Below are 22,792 nucleotides of genomic sequence, written 5' to 3'. Positions count from 1 at the left end.
GAGCCAAATCATGAATGAATTCCCTTTCACAATTACTACAGAGAGAATAAAATACCTAGGAATATAACTTACAAGGGATGTGAAGAACCTCTTCAAGGAGAACTGCAAACCACTGCTCAACAAAATAAAAGAGGACACAAACAGATGAAAGAACATTCCATGCTCATGGATAGGAAGAATCAATATCATGAAAATGGCAATAGTGCCCAAAGTAATTTATAGATTCAGTGCCATCCCATCAAGCTACGAGTGACTTTCTTCACAGAATTGGAAAAACTTCTTTAAAGTTCATATGGAACCAAAAAGAGCCCACATTGCCAAGACAATCCTAAACAAAAACAACAAAGCTGGAGACATCACGCTACCTGACTTCAAACTATATTAGAAGGCTGCAGTAATCAAAACAGCATAGTACTGGTACCAAAACAGATATATACATCAAAGGAACAGAACTAGAGGCCTCAGAAATAACACCACACACTTATAACCATATGATCTTTGACAAACCTGACAGAAACAAGAAATGGGGAAAGGATTCCCTATTTAATAAATGGTGCTGGGAAAATGGCTAGCCATATGTAGAAAGCTGAAACTGGATCCCTTCCTTACACCTTATACAAAAATTAATTCAAGATGGATTAAAGACTTAAATGTTAAACCTAAAACCATAAAAACCCTAGGACAAAACCTAGGCAATACCATTGAGGACATAGGCATGGGCAAGAACCTCATGACTATAACACCAAAAGCAATGGCAACAAAAGCTAAAATTGACAAATGGGATCTAATTAAACGAAAGAACTTCTGCATGGCAAAAGAAACTATCATCAGAGTGAACAGGCAACCTACAGAATGGGAGAAAAGTTTTGCAATCTACCCATCTGACAAAGGGCTAATATCCAGAATCTACAAAGAACTCAAACAAATTTACAAGAAAAAAACAAACAACCCCATCAAAAAGTAGATATGAACAGACAAAGGATATGAACAGACCCTTCTCAAAAGAAGACATTTATGCAACCAACAGACATATGAAAAAATGGTCATCATCACTAGTCATCAGAGAAATGCAAATCAAAACCACAATGAGATACCATCTCATGCAAGTTAGAATGGCAATCATTAAACAGTCAGGAAACAACAGATGCTGGAGAGGATGTGGAGAAATAGGAACACTTTTACGCTGTTGGTGGGAGTGTAAACTAGTTCAACCATTGTGGAAGACAGTGTGGTGATTCCTCAAGGATCTAGAACTAGAAACACCATTTGACCCCAACGATCCCATTACTGGGTATGTACCCAAAGGATTATAAATCATGCTACTATGAAGACACAAGCACATGTATGTTTATTGTGGCACCATTCACAATAGCAAAGACTTGGAACCAACCCAAATGTCCATCAATGATAGACTGGATTAAGAAAATGTGGCACGTATGCCCCATGGAATACTATGCAGCCATTAAAAAATATGAGTTCATGTCCTTTGCAGGGACTTGGATGAAGCTGGAAACCATCATTCTGAGCAAACTATCTCAAGGACAGAAAACCAAACACTGCATATTCTCACTCATAGGTGGGAATTGAACAATGAGATCAGCTGGACACAGGGTGGGGAACATCACACACCAGGGCCTGTCCTGAGGTGAGGGTCAAGGGGAGGGATAGCATTAGGAGAAATACCTAATGTAAATGATGAGTTAATAGGTGCAGCAAACCAACATGGCACACGTATACCTATGTAACAAACCTGCACGTTGTGTACATGTACCCTAGAACAAGTATAATTTTAAAAAGATTCAGAAAAAAAAATTAAATATTTAGCTGAGTGCCTCCTGCCTGTAGTCCCAGCTACTTGGGAGGCTGTGGCAGGAGGATCACTTGAGCCCAGGAGTTTGAGGGTGCAGGGAGCTATGATTGTACCACTGCACTCCAGCCTGGGTGACAGAGCAAGATGTCTCTTAAAAAAAAAAAAAAAAAAATTGTTAAGTCAACAACAAAATGATAAAGAGCAGAAGTCAATAAAAGAGAAAACAAGAATATATCTTTCTCAGTGTATCTTCGTTTTATATTTCATTAACTTCTGCTCTAGACCTAAATGATCTTAGAACTGAGTTCAACCATTCAGGGAACTAATAATTCAAATATATTAAAAAATATTCTACAAATATAATTTTTAGATACCCACAAATCACAATAGGGTAATGTAACGCTTGTAGCAAAACCAAACAAGGACAAAATACGAAAGAAAATCATACACTTAGCTCATGTAGAAATGCGGATGTTAATACAGTCATGCATTGCTTGACAATGAGGATACGTTCTGGGAAATGTGTTATTAGGCGATTTCATCATTGTGTGAACATCATAGAGTGTACTTAGGCAAACCTAGATGGTATTTTATTTATGTATATTTTTTCATGTGGAAAACCAAATGCCCCAGCATCACTACTGAATTTCAGCCATTTTCCCTATTGATCTGCAATGTAAATATCAAGTGTCACATAGCAGATTTCTCTACATGTTCCATTATAATCTTGTGGATCCACAGTGGCATATACAATCCATTGTTGACCAGAACATTGTTATATAGTGTATGACTGCTTTAGCAACCTGAATCCTGCCAACATATCAAAAATACACATCATAACCAAATGGGCTTATCCCAGGAATACAAGGATGGTTTAACAGAAAATTAATTCTTGACACATCATAACAACCAAATGATTATGACAATACAGGAAGAAAAATCATTTGTTAAAATTCAACAACCATTAGTGACAAAAACAACCTGAGTACAAAACAGAACCTCCTTAATGTGTTCAACCTTGATTTCAAAATTAATGTGAACAGAGAAGAGTCAAAAATAGCCAAGATAATTTTAAACTCAAAAAACGTGGGGAGACACATCCTACCAGACTCATCAGATTCTATATAATCCATGGTGTGGGTTTGATGAACTGATATAGACCAGAGTGCATTAATGCAATTCCATCCATCTGGCACAGGTAGCCTGTGCACTCACTGCAGATAGGAGTGTTTACTGATTTAATAAAATATGGCAACATTTAGTAAAATTAAAAACATGTAAATTCATGACCCAACAAATCCATTCCTGGCTATATGTTATAAACAAACTCTCACATGTCTAGGAGAAATATGCAAGAATATTTATTGCAATATTATAACAGTGAAATACCAAACTCAGTCTTACTGTCCATCAACAAAATAAGTTGTGTATTTACCTATAATGGAATACCATTTAACAGTTAAAATGAATAAATCCTCAACTTAATAAACATCAACATTATATTGGGAAGAAAGCAGATCACAGATTAACATATCTCACTTACATATAATGTTAAGGCATACACACAATATCATACATTGTTCTCATGCTACATATATATGTAGCAATACATACAATCATGCATGGAAAGGATAATGTCAAACTTAGGATAGGAATTACCTTGGTGGAGGGAAAGCAAATGGAATCAGGAAGTAATAAAAAGGGAGTTTTTGTTTATAATATCTCAATTTTTTTAAAGCTTTCATAAATATGGCAAGATGTATTGGTGGGCTCATAGGTGCAATAGACTTCTCTTTATTTTTTCTATTTGCTTAAAATATGTCATAGTTTTTCAAAAGGAAGTTAGCAGTTTATTTTAAATATAAAGTTATGGAGGTCACCTGCACTGGAGAGGATAGAATAAGATGCAAGCATTGTCATGCAGGTCTCTAGACCAGTTGGCCATGTAAGTACTAACATCCGTGCTTGGAAAAGATGAGACTTCCTCAATTTGGAGTGAGACAAAAGAGCTGTGGTCCCCAATGGTAGAAGAGGAGGGAGAGAAATTACCATAGCTTTTTTCTACCCCTTCTTTCGTGGCTTGTTGCCCCAGCTCCTTTCTTCTGCCATCTCTTTTCTCTTCCTCTCTAGAGTGACATGGAAAGCCACAGCTAAGGAAGAATGTAGCCAATCACGTACCTCTGTCCCTGCCATCCCAGCAGAAGACTTCATCCAAGCATTGAGGAATCTCCATTTATCTGGGGGAAAAAATTCTACCATTTTACAGCTGATTGCATACTAGGGATTTCTCCCTAGCTTGAGGCTTCAGATAATAGAAATTCAAGCATATAGGAAAGTCCCACTGAAGTTAGTTGCCCAACAAATTATTATTGAGTCTTAAACAAAAGGACAAGAGAGAAAGGGTATTAATGTTTATAAACTTGTGTTACCCTCATAGATATTTAGATTATATATAAGATTATATTTAACTCATGTTCTTGAGTGTATCCCTATATTTTCAATATTATTTCTAATATAGTGATAGTTTCTAACAAATTGTATTATTAGATTTCCTCTCGATGAATAGAATTCTTATGTAAATACAGAATGCTGCTTATGTGGGTTGAGAAATCCTACTTAACTAGATGTTAAAGAAGATTGAAATTTCAAGGATTTAATTTTGCAAGAGTTTATACATAATTTTAGAATTCTTTTATTTGGGGAGGGGGAAACAGGGTTTTTGTTATGTGAGTTGAATAAGTCCTGGAGATCGACTGTACAGCATAGTGCCTATAGTTAACAATACTGTACTATATACTTAAAAACTTTCTAAGAGGGTAGAGCTTATGTTAAGTGTTCTTATCACAAAAAAATAATAATGATAATCTATAAAGAGAGCAGGAGGAAACTATTAAAGTGATGGATATGTTTATGGCATAAATTATGGTGATGGTTTATGGGTATATACTTACCTCAAGATGCATCAAGTTATATACATTAATTACATATGTACAACTCTTTGTATGTCAGCAATACCCCAATAAAGTGGGGGTTGTTGTTGTTGTTGTTGTTTTGAGACGACGTCTCGCTCTGTCGCCCAGGCTGGAGTGCAGTGGCCGGATCTCAGCTCACTGCAAGCTCCGCCCCCTGGGTTCACACCATTCTCCTGTCTCAGCCTCCCGAGTAGCTGGGACTACAGGCGCCCGCCACCACGCCGGGCTAGTTTTTCGTATTTTTAGTAGAGACGGGGTTTCACCTTGTTAGCCAGGATGGTCTCGATCTCCTAACCTCGTGATCCGCCCACATCGACCTTCCCAAGTATTGGGATTACAGGCGTGAGCCACCGCGCCCAGCCACGTGGGGTTTTTTTAAACAAATTCATTTATCTGAATTGTGTTTTTAATATGGTAAAAATGCAAACAATCCAAATAAGTGTAAAATGAGAGATAGGCCGGGCGTGGTGTCTCATGCCTGTAATCCCAGCACTTTGGGAGGCCAAGGCGGGTGGATCACGCACGAGGTGAGAAATTTGGGACCAGTCTGGCCAACATAGTGAAACCCTGTCTCTACTAAAAATACAAAAAATTAGCCCGGTGTGGTGGTGTGCCTGCTTGTAATCCCAGCTTCTCCGGAGGCTGAGGCAAGAGAATTGCGTGAACCTGGGAGGCTGAGGTTGCAGTGAGCCAAGATTGCTCCATTGTACTCCAGCCCAGGCAACAGTGCAAGACTCCATCTCAAAAAAAAAAAAAAGAGAGAGAGAGAAAGATAATTCTCCTTCCCACACATTGTCCCCTAGTCCCCCTCCACAAAGACAACCACTGTTATAAATGGCCTGTGTGCTCCTCCAAGATGTTCTATACATAGACAAACATGCATCATAAAGAACTTTTTAAAAGGTTCATTCCATAAGAATGGTATTTCAAAATGTCTATCTTCTTGAAAGCACATACAATATTTTTCTATTTGAGGCCAATCTGTAGTGCAGAATCTTCAGACTTGGGGCCAGGCACCATATAAGTAAAACCCAATCACAAGAGCAAGACTTCAAAGGAGCCACAATAAAGATGGCAAAGATATTGTATTGTTCATTAAATTATTTATAGAAAAGTAAGGAGAAAAGAATAGAGTCTCAATGCAGTAGGTTCCAAGATTTGAGGCTGCTACTAATTAGACAATTAAATGACATGCAGCTGGTCTGTGTTATGATCTATCAGGTAAAGCTATCAAATAGATTTAGGTAATGATTTTGTCCACAATTGAATGGAATCTAAAAACAGATGGTTATACAAAAGCCTATCTATGTTGTTGCTTTCTTAATCAGCCTAAAACTTTAACCAGATCTTAAATACAATCAAGAGGCTGCCCAATTGATCTTTTTTAACAGCTCTGCTAAAAGATTATTGGTAATAAAGAGTTTAATTCAGACAGAAGTCTTAACAGAGAATTTATGATGTCGAAGAGTAAAGTTCATGTTAGTTTATTCCTTTTTAAACCACAGTATTTGGTATTTCTCATGGGTACAAAGGATATCTCACACTCTTTTTTCCTCCTTTTTTGGGAACCAATTTAAAAGAAAAATCTCACCTTTGTCTTTTAGGCTCTTCTAACACATAAGAGTGACCCAGCCATGAGAAAAATGTTGAATCATCTATATTTCTATATCATGCCTGTGTTTAACGTCGATGGATACCATTTTAGTTGGACAAATGTAAGTCACTTTGCCTATCCAATTGAAAAGATGACTAAATAAATCTTAGAAAACAGAGTCACAAACTTCCAGGACAGGAAGGAAGCTGGACAGACAGTCAGCTGAGTGATTCTCGAGATGCAAAAGAGACCTTCACTCTTTCCCCAATCAGAGCACCAACAATTTGATTTCATTTTCACGTCTAGATTTTGTAGAGATTTCACATAAATAAAGATTTCTTCTTCCAAATAAATAGTGAAAAATCACTGGTCTAGTCCAGCCTATTCAATTTTGCCTATAAAGAAATGGGGCCAAGAGAAGGCAAAATACAGAAAGTTTGTAGCAGAAATTGGAGCATGAACCTGGGTCTCCACTACTAATCCAGTCTTCTTTTTCACTCCCCGGGCTTGTCTATCCGCAGGAGAACTCTCTCCTCAGCGGTATGACTCGTTCATTGATTGAGCTATTAAAATGCATGCGAATAACCTTTTGAGTATTTTTCTCTACACCTGTTTTCTTAATTATGTCTAGGATCGATTTTGGAGAAAAACAAGGTCAAGGAACTCAAGGTTTCGCTGCCGTGGAGTGGATGCCAATCGGAACTGGAAAGTGAAGTGGTGTGGTAAGTTTGGGACCAACTGGAATCCAGATCCAAAGTTTTCTGCAGGTTTTACTCTGCAAAATATGAGCCCAGAGGATGCTCATGGGAGACTGATGTTTTTCTCTGTGTGAAAACCTGGTAGAGAAAGGTACAGACACATACATGATAGCTATAATTGGCAAAAGAAAATGAAAGAATTCTTTTTTAATATATAAAAATCAAGGATTTTAAATCTGTCAACTCAGTCCTGAAAACTGAAAATTTAAATACATATGTAAAAGCAGAAAACTGAGGAATATTTGTCATTCCCCAAATTAAAACATGAACCGTGGTGTAGTATAATTCTGGTTAAATCTTTTTATCCTTTTCATACAAGCACCACTGATCCTCCCTTCGTCTGTCTGTCGTGGTCAAAGCTGTCACAACCTTGTCTATATCCTACCACTCTGCTGGTCATAAGTGGATTGACCACGCATGTCGGGAATGTATTTCTGCTGCATTCCATGTTTCATTAATAATCACCTTTAAAATAAAAGGAAGATGTCATTTTAAGGAAGAAAATCCTTTTACTGAAGAAAGAAGCAGGCAAGTATCAGGGAGAAATGAGAAAATTAGTCATGGCTAGTTTAGTTGCAGCAAAAAAAGGAGAGGATGGAAAACTATTATCAAAATGCAGTTGTTAGAAGCTGCCTTTTTATTGAGACTTTCTATAGGTCCCTCAAAATATAGACCCTTGTTTAATGGAAATCCTTCCTTTAGACCCTTAGAAATGAGGCCTATTCCACATTCACTCATTCTACAATGAGGGTTAGGTTCTATGTGAGATGCCAATCCTCCCATCCCACTAGCATCAGCTAGAATAACTGGGCGTGGGCTTTGATTCCTTCCACACATCCCTCCAAGCAAGAGGCTTCAGTTGATTAGAATTGGCAAATAAGAACATGACATAGCTAAAAGAATATGGCTCTAAAATAAGACAAATGTAGTCTGATTCTACCATTACTAGCTCAGCGATCTGGGCAATTTTATTTAATCTATGAAATCATAATGTCAACCACCTTGTGGGGTTCTTAGAGGGACTAAAGAAATTTATATATGTGAAATATCTAATTTAGTTCCTAGCTCCAAACTGGGATCTAAGTATCAGTAACCCATTCCTCGTTCCCTGACCTCCAAAACAGGGTCAGTTCTCCTCTAAGCCTCACATCAATTGGTGAAACAACCTCTTATCTTCATGGGAATGTTGTGATGATGAGCAATAATGTATACTTAAAAGCACTTGCATTTATGAAGGGGGGAAAAAGCATTGTATAAATACTATGATATGGTGTTATAGATGGCTATTTCTATTTAGAAATTGTTTTCTCCAATCTATACTAAGACAACAAGTATGTTAACTCCTGAAATCCACTAATTTAAAGAAAACTTTTCACTTTCCCTTCTCTTTGATGGGGCCATTTTCCGTACTCATAACCACAGGGATGTTTCGCCTGTAAGCGGAGACTCGCATCCACATATGTGTCATATGCACGCCTACAGGCATCTGAATGAGTGCCCTGGATGGGTAATTGAGCTGAGTAACTCTAGCAGCAGCCAGTTCTGCCTGTGTAAACTTAGACTCCTGTTTATATCAGGTTGCAAGTAAGGTCTTGCTTCCCTTTGTTGTTCTTCCTTTACCCACCTTGCTTCCTTCATACACATGCCTTCTTTGGTTTTTCAGTTTCAGCTGCAGCCCCAACTAGAATTCCTTTGATTCTTCCCAGTTTTGAATCATTCTGATTTTTGCTGTGAGCCAACACTCAAGATATACAAGGGATTATGTCAAATGCAGTTGCAAAATGATCTTGATAGACTGTTGGGAGTGATAGGGAAGTGCGGGCAGCCTGGCTGGTACTGTGTCAGCTGCAAGGTCTCCAGAGTGGATTCAGCTGATCCGATAGGCAGGCAGCCAAGTGTGACTTGCCTCCCTCCCAGGGTCAGGTCCATCCTCCCGCAGCTATGTGCTACGTGAAGAGGACAGGGAACTACAATGTAGGAATCATTCTGAGGTCAGGGATATTGAGGTAAGTATGAAATTCCCTAAAGTGAACCTCCAAATAAACATCCATAGCATAAATGACATAGAAATGCCCAGACCATTGAAAATACTGTAGGGTCAGCATGGAAGTGACAAAAACAGCTGTTTCTTTCTCTTAAGTCAGTGATTCTTGAAATTAAAGAGCAGAATATGAAACTGCTTTTTATCGTGAAGAATGTGTGGATCCCCATGTGATAGTGGTTATGCTTTAGTGTGTGCATGTGGAATAGTCCAGCATGCATGTAGAGACAGGCATACTTTTTGAATACTTCATAGCTCTCCTGAGGGTGTTTCACCCATAAGATGAATATCACTCTTCTGAAAGTCCCCCAGAGGGACTCGACAAGTCAGAGTAGTGGTAGGAACCAGGAATAAATGCATAAATTTCATTCATTCATTTGCCAAAGTTAATCGAGCACATTCTCTCTGTGAAGCACTGTGCTTTTTCTTTCCTCTGTGCACTCTTTTTAAAATATGCTGTAAGCACTGATTTTCCAAATTGGAACAAATCCAGGAGAAAGGTAAAGGGTTTGGATAATATCCATACTTAATCTTTAACTTCTGAATAATTCAAGTGTTGCCTAAATACAAATTACTATTTAGAAAAGCCTATGGAACGTAAGACAGTTTCGCAAATCATGTATCTACTAAGAGACTTGTATTCAAAACATAGAAAGAATTCTCTCAACTCACAATAAAAACACAAGTAACCCAATTTAAAAGTGCGCAAATGATTTGAACAGATACTCTCCAAAGAAGATATATAAAAGGGAATAAGCACATGAAAATATGCTCAGCATCATTAGCCAACAGAGAAATGTACATCAAAACCACAATAGGAATAGGTGCCACTTCACACCCACTAAGATGGCTGTAATAAAAAGACAATAACATGTTTGTGAGGGTGTAAAAAAACTGGGACGTTCATACTTGCTGGTGAGAATGTAAAATGGTGCAGCCACTTTGGAAAACAGTTTGGCATTTCCCTAAAAAGTTAAACATATGACCCAGCAACTCCACTCTTAGATATATATACCCAAGAGAAATGAAAACATTTGCCCACATAATGACTTGTACATGAATGTTCATAGCAGCATTATTCATAATAGCCAAAAAGTGGAAGCAACCCAAATGTCTATCAACCGATGAACAGATAAAATGTGGTATATTTATAGGATGGAATATTATTTGGGCATAAAAAGAATGAAGTATTGATACATTCTGCAACATACATGATACTTAAAAATATTATGCTAAGTGAAAAAAGTCACAAAAGAGCAAATGAAATGTCCAGAACGGGCAAATCTATATAGAGCGTAGATTAGTGGTTGCCACCGGCTGAGGCGAGGGGAAAATTAGGGAGTGGCTGCTAAGGGGCAAGGGGTTTCTTTTGGAGGTGATGAAAACATTCTAGAATGAGATGTGACAATTGTGAGTATCCTGAAAGTCATTGAATTATACATTTTAAAAGGGTAGATTTCATAATATGTGAATTATAGCTGATTATAAAACAAAGCTATTATAAAAATGTTTTTGTTTCTATTTAGGAGCAAGTTAGGCACTTATTGAAACATAGTAACTCTTTTAGAACACTCAGTTACCTAATATTATAAATTAGATGTAATATGGAGAAAACTATATGATTTTTTTAGCAGCCGAACCACATGTGCCCCTCTCTATGTATGCCCTTCTCTGACCACCACCCTCCCACTCTATCCAAAAAAAAAAGTGGAGCAGGGGGCAGTTCTGCTTGGGCAATCATTTGGGTAGATCATCTGGGGTGAAGAGAAAAACCATTACAAATTGGTGGTTTTCAGCCAATCCCTATGAAATAAACAGTAGATGACCACTGGCCTGCTTTCTAAAACGATGAGTTCCTCCAGCTGAATGGCTTTTGTTTGGAGAGAGCTATACTAGCTAAGGACCTAAACTGAATTGTTCTGAAAATATAGAGAATTTCAGAGCCTAAATTTGGGGCAAGGAGAGCAATAAAAAGAGGTAATGTTGCTAGACTGTATGGAAAGAGAGTTTAGTACTCAAAAATGCCTATAGAGGATTGCAATTAAATTTTGCCGTGAAGTATGCAAATTCTCCAGCATTTCACAACCACCACCACAGGTGATACTCAGTACAATCTACTCCACCAAGTGTAGAGTCAAGGGAAAACTCTCCCTTCGCCCTCTGAAGGTTCGCTGAAAATCAGCTGACAAAAGGCAGATTCATAGGATGAAAGGCATACAAATTTTATTTTAACATGCATAGCATGAGAGAATCACAGACGGATGATTACCCAATAATCCAATGGGGTACAGATGTTTATAAACTCTTCTTTATAGGGGTAGGGAGAAATGTGGCAGTTTGAGGCATGGTGAAATATTTTTAGGGGAATTCTATGGGCTTATAGAACATACAGCAGACAATAGTTGATGACAAATGCTTGTCCAGGTGTGTTGACAAACCTCAGTCTCTTCCTGCAATATGAGTTAAATTAATGAAAACTCAGAGAAAGGACTACAGGTAACTGTTTTCTTCTTTGGCGGGTCTGGACTTGAGCTAGATAAGGAAATATCAGCATAAAGCTTCTTCCAGGATCTGCTGTTCTTCAAGGGCCATTAATTGAAAATAATTAGCATGCCAGGGTGCTATATTGGAGGTGTCAATTTCTTTCTTTCTTTTCTTTTCTTTTAGACAGAGTCTTACTCTGTCGCCTAGGCTGGAGTGCAGTGACGTGATCTCAGCTTACTGCAACCTCCACCTCCCAGGTTCAAGCGATTGTCCTGACTCAGCCTCCTAAACTGGGATTACAGGCACCCGCCACCACACCTGGCTAATTTTTGTATTTTTAGTAGAGATGTGGTTTCACCACATTGGCCAGGCTGGTCTCAAACTCCTGACCTCAAGTGATCCACCTGCCTCAGCCTCCCAAAGTGCTGGGATTACAAGTGTAAGCCACCACACCCAGGCAGGGGTGTCAATTTCTAAGCCCCAACATAAGGATTTGTGGAATTGGATCTGTCCTCTGGGTAAGGAATGATCAGAAAAACCCAAAGTGTTTTTACTTTTCTTAGTACAACACTTCTGACACCAGATGTTTGAGGTTTTCTTGCTAAACCCCAAGCAGCTCTGCAGTGGACACCAGCTGGGTGTCTTATAATTCAATTCAATTCTGACACTGTCTACTTAAAGGGAGTGTCTGATTCCTCAGGTTAAAGGCTCAGTCCCACAAGACTGCCCCCAACCTCAAATACCAGTCACAAATGTCAGCTTGCGACCTGTACTTCTGACTGACTGGTTATAAATCAGGGTTCCCAAGACCCCCTCTTTCAGTTTGATCTGCTACAATGATTCATAGAAACACTTTATATATGCTAGTCCGTTTGTTATAAAGGATACAGATAAACAGCTAGATGAAAGAGATGCATAGAGCAAGGTATGTGGGAAGGGCATGAAAGCTCCATGCCCTTTCCATGGGCACCACCCTCCATGAACCTCCACGTGTCCAGCTATCCAGAGCTCTCTGAATCCAATTCTTTTGGGTTTTTACAGAGGCTTGATCATGTGGACATGCTTGATTAATCACCGGCCATTAGTGATTGGCTCAACCTTAAACCTTCCCAAGAGGTTGGGGAGGTGGCACTGAAAGTCCCAACCCTCTCATGGCTTGGTCTTTCAGTGACCTGTCCCCGTTCTGAAGCTGTGACTAGGGACCCCCAGCCACAAGTCATCCTATTAACATACAAAGATACTCATCACTCCAGAGTCTAAAGATTTTAGGAGCTGTATGTATTCCAGGAAACAGGATGAAGACCAAATACATATTTCACAATATCACCCTGGGGATGTGATGAAGTGCTGAGTCTGGCTTCAAGGTAAGCTGAGGGAGAGAACTAATCCACATCAAATTTCAGAGGCATGGAACAGCAAGAATGCACTGCCTTAGAAGAGTTAATTTCTGTCACTGGAGATTAGTAGACAAGCTCTGATCCAGATAACTTCTGGCTGAGAATGACATGTTGATGGGGATTAAACATCAACTAACTGGTCAGACTAGGCCCTTAAGATTCCTGCCACCTCCGTTAGCGATGACTCTAACATACATTAATCCACTTTTGTATCCAAACAAATGTATTGAGCCCCTTCTATATTGCAAAGTGCTAGAAATTATATAAGACAGTCTCAAAAGATTTAATGAGTTCACATCCTACTCCTAAGAAATTATTTGGGATCCTGGAGAAATACAAAGTGGAAAGATCTGTTGGCTTATCATATTCTTTGCTTAACAACCAATTTAATATGAAAAGATATAAATCATCTAATATCTATCAAAGTTGGTAGAAAATTTTAAAACTAGAAGATCAATGAGCTAAACCGTAATGCTTAGTTATGCTTTTTATAAAGAAAGCTAAGGACCTAGAATCCTGGATATTTAGAAATTTAGGTCATAAGGATTTGCACAGCATTGTTGATACATGGCTGGCATTTCTTAAGGACTCATTATGAGCCAAGTAAGTGCTAAATGCCCAACATGAACTTCTCATTGGTAGATGCTATTATTATCCCTATTTGGCTGATGAAACGAAGAGAGAAGTTATGGAGCTTGCTCAAGATTATGAATTGAGCTCAAATGAAAAGTCAAATCTGACTGACTTTAGTGTCTGTTTCTAACCGTAGTCTGACTCCTTAGGGATCAAGTTGCTGTGAATGATTCCTGTTACTCATTTGGTTAAAGAGTTAAACAATGTGAAACTGCAGAGGAGTAGTTTAGGTATCAGAATAACAATATGAATGAAACTGTTTTATCCGAAATGAAATAAATTTAAAAAAAAAAAAATGAGAGATTGGGAATGTATGGTGTAAGAGGGAAGCAGAGGAAGATCCCCCAGGCACTATTTCTGATCTTGGACCACCACACACCATGCAAATAGTTTGAATTTACAAACCCATGAGATGTCAGGCATATGGTTATGAATTCTCCAGGAAGACTTTTTTCTTTCCCAGCCAGAGTTTGGCATCTTCCCATGAAGGCCGATTTTTTAAAGCCCACATTTTCATGGAAAGTGTCCTACTTTGGGGCAGGCACGGTGGCTCACACCTGTAATCCCAGCACTTTGGGAGGCCGAGTTGGGCGGATCACTTGAGGCCAGGAGTTCGAGACCAGCCTGGCCAACATGGTGAAACCCCATATCTACTAAATGTATGAACATTAGCCAGGTGTGGTGGCACATGTCTATAATCCCAGCTACTTGGGAGGCTGAGGCACAGGAATGGCTTGAACAGTTGCAGTGAGCCGAGATCACACCACTGCACTCCAACCTGGGCAACAGAGCAGGACTCTGTATTTAAAAAAAAAAAAAGAAGAAGAAGAAGAAAGAAAAAAAGTGTCCTACTCTGAGACTCCCAGGTGTATGTCTGGGTCTTGCTCCCTTTTCCTGCATACTGAGAACCCAAATGCTGATCCCTGCCTCCACCACTTGTGGCCACTGAAACAAGTCTCCAGGTCACAGACCAGCAAACACCCCAAGCATGCCTGCAGCTTTTGCTTCGGCTTCAGCCATTATTCCAGCTCCCTCTTCACACTTGTACCCTCGGGAACATTTTTGAGAACTTTGCCATGTATTTACGTTGTTTTATTGATCCTTTAGATGTGTTTGCAGCAGGAGCTTTTATCACAGTATCTGCCACAATTCTGTCATATTGCTGGAAAACCCAGCTATCATTTTAGACATTAACACAATTAGAATTAGTGCTGGCCTGACTTCTTGATGATGGTTTTAGAGCCTTTTATCCTCATCATAGTGTATCTAAAACAATCTTATCTGCACTTGGTTCTCCAGAACTTACCAATGCCAGACAACTTACTTTCTTCTTTGCTGCCTCCTACAAGTAACAGTGTCACAATAGTATCACAGTTTCCAAATAAAAGTGTGTAGCCTGAAGGTATTTCTTATTTTAAATGTTGTCTTTCAAATCCTGTATAACAGTCCTTTTGATACTTAAGAAGAGCTAACAGTGAATGCTGAAACTTAGGAAGAACTGGTTTTTGGGAATTTTTTGTTTTTCTTTTTGAGATAGGATCTAGCTCTGTTGCCCAGGTTGGAGTGCAGTGGTGTAATCCTGGCTCACTGCAGCCTCTACTAAAAGCCTCATCATCTTGGGTTCAATCAATCCTTCCACCTCAGCCTTCTGAGAGTAGCTGGAATTACCAGTGTGAGCCACCACACCTGGCTAATTTATTTTTTATTTTTCATAGAGGAAAATTTCTCACTATATTGCCCAGGCTGGTCTCAAGTTCCTGCACTTAAACAATCTTTCCAACTCAGCCTCCCAAAGTGCTGGAATTACCGATGTGAGCCACCATGTCCAGCCAGAAGAACTGGTTCTTAATGATCTTTCTGATTTTGTTATTTTAGGTGTTTTCCTTTCAGTTTCTCTAAGAATGAAGTCAGTAGTGTACATTATGGGTATGGGCACTCTCCATCCATTCCAAACTCTTTCTAAGTGACTACCTGTACTGCTGAGGCCAAAAAGATAAAAGCTGCAGCCAGCCGTGGTGGCTCACGTCTGTAATCCCAGCACTTTGGGAGGCCGAGGTGGGCAGATCACGAGGTCAGGAATTTGAGACCAGCCTGGCCAATATGGTGAAACCCCATCTCTACTAAAAATACAAAAAATTAGCCGGGCGTGGTGGCCCACACCTGTAGTCCCAGCTACTCAGGAGGCTGAGGCAGGAGAATCGCTTGAACCCAGGAGGTGGAGGTTGTAGTAAGCCAAGATCGCACCACTGCACTCAAGCCTGGGCAACAGAGCAAGACTCCATCTCAAAAAAAAAAAAAAAAAAAAAAATTAAAATTAAAATTAAAATAAATAAAAGCTGCATTTCTAGAACTCCTTAAGTTAGGGATCTGGGTCTGTCTTAGGTTCTACCTCTTTGGTGCGTTCACCTCGGCTTAAAGCATGGAAGAAAGATGGAAGTTGTTTTCCCGTGGCTTCCATGGTCCTACTGTCTGCTACCATTATGCAAGTGTGTGGTTCATCCAAAGCAGCTCACCTTCTTGGCTCTCCCCTGAATGTGCTGCTTCCTCATCTTGGAAGAGACAGTAGCCTTCTTGGTCAAGTCTTCCAAGAAGGCTCTGAAAAATGTTTTATACTTTTTTTTTTTTTTAATATCCTCTGCTAACAGTCATGGTGGCTCAAGCGCGTAATCCCAGCACTTTGGGAGGCCTAGGCAGGCAGATCACTTGAGCTCAGGAGTTCGAGACCAGCTGGGCAACAATAATGAAACCCCATCTCAACAAAAAAAAAAAAATACAAAAATTAGCCAGGCATGGTGGCATGTGCCTGTAATCCCAGTTACTCGGAGGATGAGGCAGAAGGATTGTCTGAGCCTGGGAGGTGGAGGTTGCAGTCAGCCAAGATCAAACCACTATACTCCAGCGGGGGTGACAGAGTGAGACCTTGTCTCAAAAAATAAAAGTAAAAATAAAATCCCCTCTGCTTAAAACTAGCCATAGTGGATTCTGTGCCCTTTCATGAAACTCTGACCAGTACAGAGTCTTTTATAAACATTTCGTTTCCTACTTTGTATCTATTACTTTGACCAAGAATTCTTTCATAAGCTTTGTCTAACATTCAGCTCAATTTTTCTTTTTCCTTGTATTCATTACTGCTACTATCTTACCTTTTCATATTTCATTGCCATCTACCATGCTAATTTGTCCTTTTAAAACAATGTATCTACTAGAAATATTAGTAAGCTATTATCTCCCTCCTTAGCACTACTCAACTAAGGAATATATTAATCCCTTTTAGCACTCCTGTCCCATCAACTTTAAACATATTTTTGCTAACTTCATTCTTTCTAGGATAGAAGATCACAGGCTAACTGGAAATCTTTTGTTTCTAAGATTTAAAGAAAATACGAAAAGCTTTCCTTTTCTTCTCTTCCTATTCAAACCTATTTTCCAGCTAGTACACTGCTAAAAAGAGCTATTCTATCTTTTGTGAAGTAGCTCTTAAGTTGTTCTTTTCCTGATCTAAAACACTGATTATATGCAAAAATCATTTCCTCTCCCTGTTTTATATTTCATGATCCTTAGGCAGAACATGCCCAAAAGCTTTTTAAAATGAATTTTTTGTAACAACAGATTATAAATAATTCTTGGGACTCATTTTGTGTGTAGACACAGTACACTATATTGTTGTTTTATATCTCTGATTATTCTTGTGGGTAAATATGTAAGAATTTGCATTTGAAGGACAATATCTAGTTATTTATAACATCTATTGCAACATCATGAATAAATATATTTGCTGAAGTTTTTGATAATGACATTACAAACAATGTTTAAAAACCTTTTACAGGCCAGGTGCAATGGTTCATGCCTGTACTCGCAGCATTTGAGGAGGCCAAGGCAAGTGGATCACTTGAGCTCAGGAGTTTGAGACCAGCCTGGGCAACATGACAAAACCCTGTCTGTACCAAAAAAAATACAAAAATTAGTTGGGCATGGTGACGTGTGCCTGTAGTCCCAGCTATTCAGTAGAAGGCTGAGGTGGTTAGGATCACTTGAGCCTGGGAGGCAGAGGTTGCAGTGAGCCCAGACTGTGCCACTGCACTCCAGCCTGGGTGACAGAGCCAGACCCTGTCTCAATAAAATAAAATAAAATAAAAATATTTTACAAATAACTTAGTTTTGAAAGTCAATGAGTGAGCAGCACATAAAAATGCTATTTTTGAAGTGAGACATGGGGGAGGTGGCAGAATCACTCCCTTGGCTCTTGGGACACTAAGCTACTGATTTTTTATTTGGTACTGATTATTAAGTCCAGTAATTTTATTGTCCCTGTTTCAGCAGGTAACGCTCCCATGCTGCTCAATCTTTAGGAGGCCTCCAGTCTGTCCGTCAGCATATGAGTAAGGTTTTCAAAAAACCTTTACCTACTAATTCCTTTTCCACTATACTGGCTGCTTTTCAGTGTTTTTGCATTTCTGATTTCACTGATAACAAACTATATCTCTCTGATAATTTTCCTCCAGCTGTACCATTTGCATTTGAGAAGTCATGCTGTTTTTTATTTTCATAAATTTCATGCCTATAGAACTGCTTTGATTTTTGGGGTCCTTGTTACCATTTTATCGTTTCATAAGCATTATAGCATTATATTCCTCCTGGGTCACTAACGTTATTAAATATTTTCCTTATTTTCAGATTCCCAATTCCCTTTCAATTTATATTCTTGTTTTTAATCCAAACTCCTTATGATGTAACTTTTCTGCTATTAAAACCATCTCTTCTGAATGCTATTCTCAAACACAGATGTAGGTAAATGATGATATTCTTTTTATCTACCACCTTTTATAATTGTTTGAAAAGCTGAGGTATGCTGAATAATGACAAAAGACAGAAGGGCAGTCACCTTGTCTTTATTCTGTCTTCCAGAAGAGCATTTCCCAAGCTCCACAAAACTCTAGTGAACGATAGAACACAGAAGGTGCCAAAAAACAAAACAAAACAAACAAAAAAACCAACACTAATGTTAGGAGTGTTTTTAATATATAAGAAAAAAGGATTTCCTTTTACAATAAAAAAAATACCAAATGCATTTTATATAGTTGTCACCTCAGAGGTTATCAGATGCATCCTTGAATTTAGTCATTCATGTATTTAACTAGCTGAGTATTGGGAAAACAGCAATGAAGAAAACAAAGAAAGTCAAGTTGTTACACATGCCAGACAGTGTAGGGTGGGAGTTGGTGAGCTATTTTAGGTGGCCTAGGGAAGCCCACTCTGATGATACTTGGGAGGGGAGGAGGTCTAGGGACAGGACAGTGCACATGGAAGGAACAGTCATGTAAAGGTCCGCGATGGGAGCATCTTTGGTGGGTTTCAGGGAGAGCCAGGAGGGTGTCCGGCTAGAGCTGAGGGAGGAAGAGAGAGAGGAGTAGAAGAGGCAGACGTGGTCAGAGGCAAGATAATGGAGGTTCTGTGTCCAAGGAAGGACTTTGGATTTTACTCTGCATGAGATGGGAGAGCACTGGAGAGTTTTGAACCAAGGAACAACATGACCTTACTTTTTAAGAGACTCCTTCTGGCTATTGCATACCAAATGGATCATCAAGGGCAGATATTTGGATTCTAATTAAACCTTCCCATTTGAATGCACTGCTTTCAAAATATAATAAAAGCCTAATCTACGAATATTATTATCTGCACCTTTAGAGAATCATGACATATAGCACATTGAATTATACATATAAATATACCTTTATTATGTGAAGAATTGTTATTTTAAAAGATACCAAAATGGAGATAAGCAACCATGTGAAAAAAAGTATTTGCAGCAAATACAGCAGAGAATGTTTTATCGTTTTTATATAAACACTTCAGAATCAAACATTACATAAAAATAATTTTAACAGTCCACACAAAATATGAAGAAAATCTCCAAGACTCTGGTAGATTAAAGAACTTTAAAAAGCATAGAGTCTCAATTCATGAAAATAAACAAACATGAGAAAATGAGCAGCCTCCTCGTAATCAAAAATATATTAAAATAAAACAGTGTAACATTTATCTATTAGGTTATTGCCCAAAATGTTTGATGTGATCATCTAAGCTGGACGCTATGAGTGGGATGGCATGTATCTCTTGGGGCATGAGAAAGCAACTTGGTGAGGCACATCAGAAACACAATCCAAGGCTGGATGTGGCTCACACCTGTAATCCCAGCACTTCAGGAGGTTGAGGCGGGTGGATCACTTGAGGTCAGGAGTTTGAGACCAGCCTGACCAATATGGGGAATCCCCAAATCTACTAAAAATACAAAAATTAGCCGGGCATGGTGGTGCATGCCTGTAATCCCAGATACTTGGGAGACTGAGGTGGGAGAATTGCTTGAAACCGGGGCGGGTGGAGGTTGCAGTAAGCCAAGATCATGCTCCAGCCTGGCTGACAGAGACTCTGCCTCAAAAAAAAAAAAAAAAAAAAAAAAAAAAAGGGAAACATGATCCATTCCTCCATTTATTCAAAAATATGGAATGAATGCCTTCTGTCTGCCACATTGTGAGCTAGGTACTTGGGAAGCAGAGACAGATGCCACAGATTCCATGTCTTCATGAGGCTTCAAATCACTGAGGTTAGAATGAGTGAAGGGAAGGGGGAAAAAAAGAGAGAGGGAGTGGAGAAGGGAAAAGAGACAAACAGAACCAATTGGATGTAGAGAGAGAGACAGTGTTGTTAAGGCGTTGGTTCACACAATTAGAGAGGTTGGCAAGTCCAAAATCTACAGAGTAGGCCAGCAGGCTGGAAACCCAGGGATGTACCCACGTTGCAGTTCAAATCTGAAGGTAGAATTCACTCTTGCTAAGTAGAAGAGCAGGAGCAGGAGGGTTGGGGGTGGGCATTCTTTTTTTTTGAGACAGTCTCACTCTGTCACCCAGGCTGGAGTACAGTGGCACAATCTCACCTCACTGCAACCTCTGCCTCCTGGGTTCAAGCGCCTCTCCTGCCTTAGCCTCTCGAGTAGCTGGGATTATAGGCATGCACCGCCACGCCCAACTAATTTTCATATTTTTAGTACAGATGGGGTTTCACCATGTTAACCAGGCTGTTCTTGAACTCCTGACCTCAGGTGATCTCCCTGCCTCAGCTGCTCACAGTGCTGGGATTACAGGCGTGAGCAACTGTGCCCAGCCTCTTTTTGTTCTATTCAGGCCTTTAACTGATTGGATGAGGCCCACCCACTTTATGGAGGGTAATCTGCCTTACCCAAAGCCCCTGATTTAAATGTTAATCTCATCCATAAATACCCTCACAAAACATTAAGAGTAACATTTGACCAAATATTATATGGGTGCTGTGGCCTAGCCAAATTGACACATACTATAACAGAAATAGATATATATAAATACATACAAATATATTCACACTTGGTTAAGTCAGAAAAGTCTTCATAGGGGAGAGAAGGGCAGATTTGAATATTAAGAATGTATTTGACACCAGGGTAGACTAAACGGTGGGGCAGAAGGTAAATAAAGGATGCAGGGTCAAGAGGGCATTCTAGGTAAGGGACACAGGTGGAGACCTGAGGAAAATATGTGGCATGTCAACAGGATGGAACATGGTGAGGACAGCAAGAGGCCCTGTATGGCTCTGATGAAGAATAACAGGAAGCAGTAGTGAGAAGAGAGGACCCAGAGATACAGTACATGCTGAGGTTCCATGCCATGCTGAGCTATGAAGATTTTATTCTAGAAGCCATGTTATTCAAACTGGTATGTTTGCAAGTGGGGTTACGTCACAGAGAAAGTCATAAAAGGTTATTGCCCACTTATAGGACACATGAATTTCTTTTTCTTTTCCCTTTTTTTTGAGACAGAGTCTCGCTCTTGTCACCCAGGCTAGAGTGCAATGACATGCTCTCGGCTCACTGCAACCTCCACCTCCCAGGTTCAAGCGATTCTCCTGCCTCAGCATCCCAAGTAGCTGGGATTACAGGCCCCTGCCACCACACCCAGTGGTATTTTTTAGTATTTTTAGAGACAGGGTTTCGCCATGTTGGCCAGGCTGGTCTTGAACTCCTGACCTCAGGTGATCTGCCTGCTTCAGTCTCCCAAAGTGCTGGGATTACAGGCGTGAGCCACCGCACCCAGCCAGGGAGCATCAATTTCACTGAAAGATTTTGGAAGCAGAATTATTTTATGTGGAGATAAACCCAAACATATAATCAGATAAACCTTACAGTTCACGTTAATTTTTAAGATAAAACAAGGATTTCAAAGGAGTTCTTAACTAACAGTCTATGTTGGCACTGCCTGTTAAGGGGTATTTTAGTGGAAATGTTTGACAAACACAAAATAATTGGGAGCCCTTAGAGACTGCTTTTTGGGATTGTTTGTTTGAAACAGCATCTTGCTCTGTCGCCAAGGCTGGAGTGCAGTGGCGTGATCTCAGCTCCACTGTAACCTCCACCTTCAGGGTTCAAGTGATTCTCCTGCCTCATCCTCCCAACTAACTGGGATTACAGGAGCATGCCACCACACCAGACTATTTTTTTTTTTGGTTTTTGTTTTTTTTGAGGAGTTTCGCTCTTGTCACCCAGGCTTAATTTTTGTATTTTTAATAGAGATGGGTTTTCACCATGTTGGCCAGACTGGTCTCAAATTCTTGACCTCAAGTGATTTGCCCGCCTCGGCCTCCAAAAGTCCTGGGATTACAGACACGAACCACCATGCCTGGTCGCCCTTACAGATTTTAAAGCTGGAAGAAAACAACTGATCCCTGAGTATCACTTGAGTGACAGTGTCAACCAAAGGACTGGTTAGGAAACTACAGCAGGACCATAAGCCATGATGCAATAAAGCAGATGAAGAGAAACTGTGTTCACAAGGAATGTGGAAGCAGCACTTATTAAGACACCAGCAAGACAGAGAAGCAGAGGGAAAGGGAGGTATCCAGGATGACTCTGTTCTTGGTTAGAGTACCTGGTGGATAGAGGCACTACTTACCAAGATTTGGCAGCTAGTAGGAGGTTAGAATCTGGTGAAAAACATGAGTCCAATTGTGAGTAGTGGACTCATGAAAAACATGAGTCCAATTGTGAGGTGCTTGTGGGAATGGAGGGGAAGATAGACAATGG

General features: G+C 39.6%; 1 protein-coding gene across 1 annotated transcript in view; it reads left to right on the top strand.

The window, feature by feature from the left end:
• CPA6 (carboxypeptidase A6) overlaps positions 1-22,792 on the top strand; it is a 309,118-nt gene that overhangs the window by 244,782 nt on the left and 41,544 nt on the right. The window contains exons 7-8 of the mRNA XM_025394528.1: positions 6,387-6,497; positions 7,008-7,098. Of these exons, the coding sequence (XP_025250313.1) occupies positions 6,387-6,497; positions 7,008-7,098 (202 nt within the window). The remainder of the gene's footprint in view (positions 1-6,386; positions 6,498-7,007; positions 7,099-22,792) is intronic.

Source organism: Theropithecus gelada, chromosome 8 (assembly GCF_003255815.1).
Source record: "Theropithecus gelada isolate Dixy chromosome 8, Tgel_1.0, whole genome shotgun sequence".
Classification (NCBI taxonomy): domain Eukaryota; kingdom Metazoa; phylum Chordata; class Mammalia; order Primates; family Cercopithecidae; genus Theropithecus; species Theropithecus gelada.
This window is presented reverse-complemented; position numbering and strand designations above follow the sequence as displayed.